The sequence below is a fragment of the Megalops cyprinoides genome, chromosome 12 (genome assembly GCF_013368585.1).
Source record: "Megalops cyprinoides isolate fMegCyp1 chromosome 12, fMegCyp1.pri, whole genome shotgun sequence".
In the NCBI taxonomy this organism is placed as follows: domain Eukaryota; kingdom Metazoa; phylum Chordata; class Actinopteri; order Elopiformes; family Megalopidae; genus Megalops; species Megalops cyprinoides.
The window spans coordinates 17,228,302-17,239,325 of NC_050594.1; the positions used below are offsets into that span (position 1 = coordinate 17,228,302).

The following is an 11,024-nucleotide window of genomic DNA, read 5'->3' on the forward strand; positions in this document are numbered from 1 at the left end:
CCTATTGATGACGGGGTGAGTATACATGTTCGGGGATTACTTTTCAGGGTCTGCTTTTGAGGGTAATGCCACACTGAGCGTACCTCTCTGTGCCTCCGTCCGGCAAAGTTAAAGATAGTAGGCACTGCGTCCTCTCGGAGTCTCACGGTTTGGCCGGTGCGGTCAAAACAGGACGGTTCAAAGTGGTTGGAGCAGAGGAATGTGTAGAGCGATGGGACAAAATTCACCCTCCTGACATGCTGGATCCACACCGCCCTCCTCTCTTTATTCAAAGGGAACCTGAGGAACCGTTCAGAACAAGAACAGACACAGAACTAATTTATACTGGTAAGCTTAGACCGAGCGTAAGATAGAACGAGAGAACATATGCCTGCTTCAGCAGAATTCTGGAGTACAGGCTGAAACACTATAAGGCTGTTTCACCACAATACTGAGGGAGGCAAGTGGGAAGACAGACAGAATGACTATAACCTACCTGTGGAAAGTCACGCCACAATCTTTTGTTCTGACATTTGTACAGCCATACGCGGAGCAACTAGTTGGCATGTTATAAAACAGAAACTAACTTTTTAATCCGCGAAGTTTTACCAAGATGGCAGAAAATTGCTTCAATTTCAATACAAGAACTCGCCCTTTCCCCTGTTTGTGGTTATCCTTGTCCTTTTACAAAAGTCTTCAATAAGGATCGTTTTCCATCTTTTCCTGACACACGTTTGGGATCCATGGATAATTGAATTAAACGCAAATTGCTAATAGCTAGCTGCTAGGAAAATACTTTGTTGACACTAGCCGATTGTTGACGTTTCGTCGCCTAATTATTGCGTAGTATATTCTCTCTTGTCTTATTGGTTCATTTTCCTCCTGATTCCGCTACCGGAAACTCAAGTCGGCACACGTGGGATACGCTATTTACAGGAACGATGGGGAAGAGACGGCAGAGAAGTCAAGTTTTCAGTAACTTAACTAAAAAACAGAAGAAACATCTGAAAGAATTCGGAGAGCAGCATCCTTTTCATGACAAGTGAGGCTACGAATAATAAGTTAGCTAGGTAGCAAACAATAAATGATAGCGTAGCTAGTCTGGCTGCAGTCGGTTGTCCATGTGTATAGTTACTATCAAATTAGCTGGCTAGCGAGTAACTATAAAACTGCAATTTAAGTAGCTTTCTATTTATCATGCAATACATTCGTGTAATATTCATGTTTGCAGTGCTTTATGTTTATGTATATCACTGTCCTCTAGCGTGAATGAAAAGGCCGAGAAGACACAAATTGTGAATTTGGTAAGTTTAACAGCTACACTATTCTTATTTCCGATTTACTTCATAACCTGTTTCCTTACGTCTTATGCATTGGTTGTATGTTTGCAGTACAGTACATGCGCGTTCAGTTTGCTAGTACATTTGGTGTAGAAGTGAATTAAGTAGCTAGCGATGCCAGAACAATGGCATTTCAAGTCTTGGTCTGTATTGCAGTGCTATTTGTTTGAATTGAGTGAACTTTAAAACTGCATAGTGATAACTGATGTATTAGTCGAGTTCAATTTGCAAACAATGTCGCCAGCTGTTTTCGTTGATAAGTGAACTGTGTCGCATATTCCAGACGGAGAGCCCGGAGCAGTCCAGTGAGGAGAGTGACGCAGAAAGCGAGCCCGAGCACGCATCAGCATATCAGAAACTGCTGTCGACTCTGAGCCAGCCTGCTGAGGAGGAGGAGGAGGAGGAGGAGGAGGAGGAGAGCGAAGATGAAGAAAGTGAGAGTGATGAGGAAGGTAAGGGGAACATGGCTGAAGTTTTCCCTTTCTTTTAACATTTGGCTATTTATCTGCAATTCTTTAGTAGGCCTGATACATCTGCATAAAGTAGAACTGAGTGTAAAGCTATCTGTGTCCACAGCATTCACAGCCTCTGAGCCACTAAGTGAATGCACCGTCCAATGTCTATGCTGTCTCTATAGGGGGAGACAGCAGCGCTGACGGTGAAGAAGGGGAGGAGGAAGAGGAAGAGGGGGTGCCAGAACAGCAAAGTGAGGATGAAGAGGTGAAAAAGGAAGAAGAGGAAGAGGAGGAAGGGAATGAAGCAGGGGAGGACACTGCAGTGGCTGAGGAATTCACAGATAAGGAGCATGAATCCCAATTCAGCCTGGAGACAAACTTCCTTGGGGAAGGTGAACCAGAGACTACGGACAGTGCAGCAGTACAGGACAACATGAACGGTAAGCAGGAGGTTTCTGGGACACTAATCTCCTTACAAGAACGGGACACTATGGGCATTTTCAGTATCCGTTCACTTGTAGCAGTAAGTTTGTTTAAATGCTTGTAAAATAACATAGTTAAAAACACATGTGGTTGTTCTCTTTACTGTGTATGCAGACATGATTGTTCGGCATCTGGACACAGAGCTCAGTGAAGAGGAAGTGAAAAGCATCAAAGCAGGGACCAGGAGCAGGACCCAGGCCAAGGTAATCTCAGAACCATGGGATCATTTACACAAAGGTGATCTATGGCAGTCCTTGTTTTGAGTGCTTCCCATTTTTCTCAGAATTGTTTTATAAAACTCCCTCAGAGCTATATTTATATTCATGGGAAATTTCTGATATTTGTGTACATTAATGTGGAGTGTGTCCATATGCCATTTAGTCATTTTTTCTGTAATTTCCAGATTTCAGAAGCATTTGTGTCGTTTTGCATCTTGTACTTTTCAGTATTGCAGTCTGCACCCATGTGATTTTAAGTCAAATCAAGTTGTAATTGCAGAGTTTTTATAAGAAGTTGACAGAGAGGAGTGCCATGGTGCTTCGTGAATGAATGCCAGAATAGACATCTGAGCTGTGACAGACATGGCAGAGAAAAGATGTAACATTGCTAAGGCGATGAAGACTTCCCTCCTGCTGAGCTTTCCTGTTATTTGGCAGTCGCATGCTGCTGGCCCTCGATAGGGATGGAATATCCAACATCCGACTCATTCCATGTCAAATGATCTAAGAAGAAGAGGTTTGGGCATCAGCATTCTCAGAACTTGCTGCCATTGTATCACATGGTATAGAGCGACAAAAGTGATGTCTCTCAGTATTTTTTATCTATTTAGTGGAAATGTTTTACGGTTGTATAGTTAAAAGTAAGTACATGTTGATTAAGTCAGCCATCTTTGTTTCTGATGATTTCTGTAAAAAATAAATAATTTCAAAACTGTGAATCAGATTTAGATTTGCTCTGGTTCTGGTAATATTTAAGGGCCCAAGGAATTCAATTCAAAAGCCATTTTAAGCCTCTAAACACCATAGTTTAAACATTTAATTTAACAGCATTTGAAATTTCTTTATGCCTGAAAAGTAGTGTGGAGATGTACTCCTCAAACTCAACTTAAATTCCAAAAGTGTGCTAGATTGTCTAGGTCTAAAATTGTGTTGGATATTTTTTCCCCATTTCATTTCAACATTTATTAGGTTTATTCTGTCTTCCAAATGACCAAGAGCAGGCAGCACTAGCAAGTGAACAAACTTGAAAAAACATAAAGTTTTTTGAGATGGAATGACCCATCCTGGAAGTGCAGAAGGATTTAAATGGTCGGTAGACCCAGAGAGGAATAATACCAGAAATGCTCTTGTTTACTAGAGGAGTTAATGTGATGTGATGATCTATGGCAGAATAACTTTGATTGTTGTACACTTGTGTGTTGACTTGCATGACCTTTGTTACATGGGTCGCAATTCTTATAATTCAGGTAATATTTTGCATTTGTTGTTGACATGGAGACTCTTCAGTGTCCGACCTGGGAACTTTCTTGTCCTGTGCTTTACACTGCAGTGGCCAAGACTGGGCAATCTGCTGTGCAGCTCATTCCTGGAGCGGTTCAGCTCCTTCAGCCGTGAGACGTCTGTGAGCCCGCCTCAGCTCCACAAAGCCCTGGAGGCCAACTGGCCCTCGGCGAACAAGGCCTTCCTCCCTCAGGCGGTGTCCACGGACGTCAGCCCCCTGCAGGAGGAGCTGTTGGGCCTCATGGGCTCCTACAGGGACGTGTACTTCCCAGAGAGCTCTCCCCTGAGTGAGGCGCCCCAAGTGCGGAGCGCCTACTGCCTGCACGCCCTCAACCACGTGCTGAAGGCCAACTCCCGGGTCCTGGCGCATAACGCCCAGCTCAGGGAGCGCAAGCCTGGCGATGAGCTCCAGGACGAGCCCCGGGACCAGGGCCTGACCCGCCCAAAGGTGACTACATATACTGTCTAGACTATTGGGAGTGAGGCCAGATAGGCCATTCAACCTGTCCCTACTCTGTTATGCGTGGAGGTTACTGTCAACAGCATTTATTGAAATAAATAATATTTATTTGCTTGCACCCTCTATGTTTGTGAAGTTATTTCATAATTTACATAGTTGAGAAAAACCTTCCAGCAGGAATGGGCAAACCTTGAGTGCCAGCTGTTATTTGTGCCCTTATTTGTTGGCTGTGATGACCCGGCACTGAGCAGCAGTGTTGAGATCCATGTTCCCCCTGCTACACCCGACCAGGTTCTCATCCTGGTTCCGTTCCGGGACAGCGCCCTGCGAGTGGTCCAGATCCTCATCAGCCTGCTGGAGACCAAAGGCAAGAAGATGGACGTCAGCAACAAGAAGAGGTTCAAGGACGAGTTTGGTGAGGAGCCAGGGGACAGGCCACCCAACCTCTCCAGGCCCGACGACTACCATGCTGTCTTCTCGGGCAATGTCGACGACCACTTCAGGATAGGTCGGTAACATTTTTGAAAGCTTAAATAAGATATAATGTGATAAAGATGAAAATATTTTCATCACCGTGGCCATAGATTGTAGATCTAGGGGTCTAGTGGTCTAAACTGAGGTTGTCTCTTCTTTCTGTGCTGTGATGTTTGTTTCTATGGTGGGAGCATTAGTGCCCCAGCATTTTTATTCCACCTCCTTTTACATGAGTTTTGTGACATGTTATAATAAAGGAGTTCTTAAAGGCATCAGAAATGAGGGTGAGAGTGGATTGTGCTCCCCGGTACATCTGTCCTTTATGGGGTCTACTCTCTGTCACACATCACATTTAGACATTGTCCTGTGTCTCTTGCCACTCCTGATCCCTGACCGCCCCTCCCTTCCTCTGTCCCATCTCCTCAGGTGTGTCAATTCTGCGGAGGAGCATGCGCCTGTACGCCCCCTTCTACTCCTCTGACATCATCATCACATCCCCGCTCGGCCTGCGCACCGTGCTGGGGACGGAGGGAGAGGCCAAGCGCGACTTTGACTTCTTGTCCTCCATCGAGCTCCTCATTGTGGACCAGGCCGACATCTTCCTGATGCAGAACTGGGAGCACGTGCTGGTAGGCCTTATGTCTGGTCTTGCGTCTCCCTCTTTCTGTGGGTGGGTAGCTGGTTTCATTGAATTAGAAAGGACCCAAATGATGGAAAGAAGGAGAACAGAGTGGGAGGGACCCGAAATGAAAAGGACAAAGTCCAGCTCTTACAGTTACTGGAGGGAATTACCCACAGTGCCCTTCCGTGTGTTTCAGCATGTGCTGAAGCATCTGAACCTGCAGCCCCTGGACTCCCATGGCGTTGACTTCTCCAGGGTACGCATGTGGAACCTCAATAACTGGGCACGGTGCTACCGCCAGACGCTGGTGTTCAGTGCTATTCAGGACCCTCAGATCAACAACATCCTATCCAAGCACTGCTTCAACTACCGGGGCCAGGTCAGTGTGCCACTGCCCTGTTCAGACAACAGTGGAGTGCTGTGTAGAGGAAGTGTGCATTACTTAGATGGACTACTGCATGGGAATGATTCGCGCACGACTGTTTCAAAACTGGAGCTTATGGTGCTCTATTAATACAGTCTTCAGTATATCTAGGGCTAGGAGGATAAGTTTCTATTAATACCTTGTCCTTGTTTTTAACAAAACATTCCTTAAAATGACTGTATTACAAATATCAACTTGTGATGCATTTATCAAGGGAAGTGCTGCAGTGTTAATATGGTTTTATATTTTTGTTTCAGGTTTCTGTGAAGAATTTGCCTAAGACTGGATCAATCTGCCAGGTTCTGGTCCAGCTGCCTCATGTTTTCCAAAGTTTCAGTTCGGACAGCTTCATGGATCAGGATGCCAGGTACCAACAGCAACATGAATCTGCATACTGTAGTACTGAGTCGAGAACACTAGAGGGCACAGTTTTTCATGAAATGTGGGGCCTACAAGAAAAGAGATTGTTGGCGTGGATGTTTGTCTCAGCGGCATCTGTTGACTAATGTATTTTCTTCAACACGCATGAAGAGCTTAAGCATTTATAGCTGGAATTTTCCTGAATACCGTGTGTGTTTGTGGCGAGTAGATGTAAACATGTAGATGTTTCATTGACATATGATACACATAACACATTAGGGGTTTTGGATGTGCTTTACCAGTCAGCTTTCAGTGAATGGGACTGCAACAGTGTGCATGTGTGTAAAAATACCGAATCATCTTGCCACAGGTTCCAGTTCTTTGTGGACAAAGTGCTGCCCCAGTACAGAGACGCAGTCATGTCCCACACCCTGATCTATGTGCCCTCCTACTTCGATTACGTGCGCCTGAGGAACTACCTGAAGAAGGAGGAGATGAACTTTGCCTGCATCTGCGAGTACTCCAAGAAGTCTGAGGTTTCGCGTGCCCGGCACTTCTTCCAGAAAGGAGACAAACAATTCCTGCTCTTCACAGAACGTTTCCACTTCTATAAGAGGTGAGCAGCCAGGGCCACACTGCCCAGGAGCAGCCAGAGGACAGGCAGTATGAGGGCACTGTGTCGCGTTTTCTTGTTCTCGTTCCAACACGTCTCCTCTGCCACTCACACTAATTCAGCAGGTTTCACTTCGGGTAGTAGCAATTGCACAAATGAGTTTGAATATTCTGTTTAGTATTAATTTGATTTTAAGAATATTCAGATTACAATCAATTATATGTATTATTATATGTATTATATTATTTTTTTTACACTTACACTTACATTTTTGTAGAATGTGTTGGAAAATTTAGGATTTAATATTCAGGGTTTATTTTCTTTCTATTTGGCAAGGTACTTGCCTCAGTAAATATCCAGCTATATAAATGGATAACGTGGGAAAAAAAAATCTGTAACTGATGTAAGTCGCTCTGGATAAGAGCATCTGCTCAATGACTGTAATGTAACTGTATTTTATACAGTGCCTTTAAAGTATCTCAAAATATCTCAAAACTTAACAGGCACCACCAATAAGTAGCACCCATTAGGGTGACGCCCAGCAGCCATTTTCCACCATAACACCCCAGTTAAGGTGAAGAAGAGAGGCTTTATTTAGCCACTTCAAAACTGGAGCATGATTGGATGGCCAGATTGTAAATTGGGAATTAACCCAGGACACAGGGGAATGTCAGTCTCCCTACTCTTAGCAAGTGTCATGGGAACACAGCGAGCATTTCCTCTTTAATGTCTCATTTGAAAGATGGCATTCGTAGAACAGTAAGCATTTCTTTTTCACTTGGGCTAGATGGAAGGCTGCCCTCTGCTGGCCGCTCACCATCATTTCCAGAAGTCACCTGGTTGTTGTACCCAGGTGGTCTCCCAACTAACTAGTGGAATTTACAAAGCCCAGATATTTAGCATGTGAAGACTAGAATGGCTAGATGACAGTATAGCACCTATATGCTTTGTTTGAGTAGAAGTTGTTAGAATACTCCTTGCAGTCCTGGCAGACAGCCTAACTGAAAGTGCACATCCACAGAGCTGTCAGTCAGGGAGCGGATGAAGCATCCAGAGGCGTCTGTTACATATCTGACACAGTGGAGCCCAGTCATCGCTCACCTCTCAGCATTCAGCTACCTCCACCTCATCCTTTAAGCCAAGCACTCCAGCAGCCAGCCTTCTTCAACCCCACAAGTGGTGGCCTGTGTCATAGAAAGACACATGCATTATTTGCTTAGTAGATGTTCTGACCCTAGAGTTGCAATATTTTCATATTTTAATATTTTAATTTAATTTTAATTTTATGTTTCAATGTCTGTACTTTTATAAAACACTTCAAGATGTGTTTGTTTTGTCCCCAGAGGACAACATTGTCTGGGATTTCAGGGTCCTCCCTGCTGTTTTGCAGTTCCCCCCAACTGTTGCCCATCCCTGCAGTCTTCTGACACGTCAATCACACCCCTGACCACTTGCTCTCACTCAGGGCAACTTAGAGCCATTTCCAGAGGGTTGCAGTATCTGTACTCTTCCTTTCCACCGCAATCCTTAATATCTTCATTCAACTAATCCTTGTCTACTCTGAGCCAATTTAGCTCCCCGATCTTCTGTTTCGAGAGCTTTAGAGGTCTCACAGCAGCTGGAAAACCTGCTGGGTTGCAGTTCTTTCAAACCAGGGTCAAGGAACCTCATTCACATGGAAACGTGCATCTCTCTCTCTCTCTCGCTCGCTCGCTCGCTCGCTCGCTCTCTCCCCCCCTCTCTCTCTCTCTCACCCTCTCTTTCTCTGTCCTTCCAGGTACACAATCAAGGGCATCCGGAACCTGATTTTCTACACACTGCCCACCTACGCGCACTTCTACAGTGAGGTGTGCAACATGCTGAAAGCAGGCAGCAGCGGGGAGGAGGCCAGCTGGACCTGCACGGTGCTCTACTCCCGCTACGACATGCAGAGGCTGGCAGCCGTGACTGGGGCCGAGAGGGCCGCCCAGATGCTGCAGTCCAAGAAGTCCGTCCACCTGTTCATCACGGGGGAGGACAAGACGCAGTGAACGGTGGGTTAGGAGGGCGTAAGGGCCTGTGGCTGTTACTGACCATCTCTCAAACCTGGCTGGATGTGGGATGGATGAGTGGGAAGCTCTGGAACTGAGCCGGATCACATGACAAAGTCACAACAAGTCAGTAGGAGTGACAGGTGGATTGCCTGTGGTTTTTGGTTTATATCTGTTGTTTATTCCCACAAACCTGAGCCCATTATGACTGTGGAGGACTGAACTGTGTTCCTGCTAAGAGACTGAAGGAAGGACAGTGGCGGGCTTGTGTCTGGATGTGGCCAGTGAAACAGAACGCAGAACTGATAATCACCTTGTTTTTGTTCCTGTTTGGGTTTTATGAATTCACCCAGTTAAATCTGCCACAAAAACTAAAAGTCTGGGACCGCTTTGTCAGTCCATTTTCATCCATTAGATTTTGTTTAAAACACATTGAAACAACTTATTTGAAGTAAGTGATTAATAACTACCATGTAACATTAAAGATCCTTTTTACCTTCGTTTAATGTAGCGATGCTTTATACATTGTTGTTTATCAAGGCATGTTTTCCATGGCAATGTTTTGTACAACTATGCAATTATTGTTATTTTTTAGTTACGACAAGGGCAATTCAGTATTACATTATTGGCACTGGCATTTAGACACTCATATCCGGAGTGACCTACATTGGTTATAAGTTTTTACATGTTACCCATTTATACAGCTAGATATTTACTGAGGCAGTTGTGGGGTAAGTACCTCGCCCAAGCGCACAGCAGCAGTGCATCAGCGAGAAATTGAACCGGCAACTTTTCGGTTACAAGTTCTCCTTACCACTATGCTACACTGCTGCCCCTTTATTATTCATTTAAAGTAGTAGATTGTTTGATATATTTCAGGGTTTTATTTCAGAGGACCTCACTGAGGGCACATAATTTAAGCACTTAAACTCTCTGATAAAATCTGCCTTGGGAGTAGTTTGTTGGTTCAAGGTTTGTGATTGAGATCATTGTGGGTTAAAGGGCAGACAGTAATGGCAGGGTGTTTGTCATTAATATGTTGGAGCCTTCTCTTCGGCACTTAGCTGGCTTTTTGGAGCCAGCTTTCATATTGCCTAACAGACGGTTTATTGCCAGCTCTGAGCCAATGATTGCACAATGTGAACAGAGCTGGTAAATAGCTGCTATATAATGATACATCGCAAATACTGGTCAGCTTTGCCAGTCATAGAGCTGAAGCAATGTTTTAAAAATATCCTGAGCCACCAATGCACATTAAGCAATTGCAGATTGAAATGCCATTCTGTCCGGCCTAAACCATGTAACCGAGGGAACATTGAATTTCCTACAGCGACTGCTGCCATTGGAGCAGGCTTCAGAGTCATACATTATTGCCGAACTGCCACATCAGGTTAACCCTCCCGTGCAGTTATCAATCAAAGAATCTTTGAGCCATCTTTGAAATGCAGTGGCGTTAGGGGAGAAGCATTGCCACAGTGGGAGCAAGTGCTGTCTGAGGGCACACAGACTGAAACCTACCTCACATTTCCAGCAACGCGGTTTGTATGGATCACAAGTTTGCATGGCCGCGTGATGTTACCATTGGGCTTCTGCCGCTGAAAAAACTTGGAAGTGACACCAAGCTTGATCACTTGTGCCTAAATAGCAACCCATTTTAGAACTACTAGCCTTTATTGCATTTTTCTATGGGCAGGGGTTAGCATGCTAGTCATATACTGCATCTACTGTATGAGATTATAGAAAAGGGTAAAAATTCTGGTATGGTGAAAAGGGCCTGTTCACAGCACAGTGGGTTGTGTTTGTTTCGTGTTGTAATCTGATACAGCACACCCCAGAGTCCCTGTGCTTCAGTGTTCCGTTTTTCCTTTACATTTTTACGCATGAGTTTCCTGTTTTATTCAATCGTTGGTGTTGAGGTGTGGGAGGCGGAGGTGCGCAGTTGCTGAGGGGAGCTGGCTCATCCTCTTCGTCATCTCCACATGAGAGCAGCTCCGTTCATCAGCAGCATGGAGGCAATTTGGGGGACGGTGGAGTGTTGATGAGGAGGTTGGCCGAGGCTCAAAAACATTGGTACGCCGCTAAATCCCCATCATCAGCACCGCACCTCTCAGATGTATTATCCCAGGGAGTCAATCAAGGGGCCCTCTCTCACCGAGGTGCTGAAGTGTCCTGATTGAGTGTGAGATGTGGAATGAAATGGATCTTGCCGCTCCCAGGGGAATGTGACCACGTGACCACTTCAGCGAAGCTGTCTCTGATTGTGTTACAGAATTTGGGAGATCCTT

The 11,024-nt window shown here is 45.0% G+C and overlaps 1 protein-coding gene across 1 annotated transcript; it reads left to right on the plus strand.

Moving 5' to 3' along the window:
* The first annotated feature begins 901 nt into the window (after window positions 1-901).
* utp25 (UTP25 small subunit processor component) lies at window positions 902-9,154 on the plus strand. Its single transcript, XM_036542708.1, has 12 exons — window positions 902-1,021; window positions 1,244-1,283; window positions 1,603-1,771; window positions 1,957-2,214; window positions 2,372-2,460; window positions 3,806-4,204; window positions 4,508-4,724; window positions 5,117-5,319; window positions 5,509-5,691; window positions 5,994-6,103; window positions 6,467-6,712; window positions 8,487-9,154. Exons 1-12 carry the CDS (start codon window positions 921-923, stop codon window positions 8,737-8,739), a joined length of 2,268 nt encoding a protein of 755 aa, XP_036398601.1. The 5' UTR covers window positions 902-920; the 3' UTR covers window positions 8,740-9,154.
* The last annotated feature ends 1,870 nt before the right edge of the window (window positions 9,155-11,024 follow it).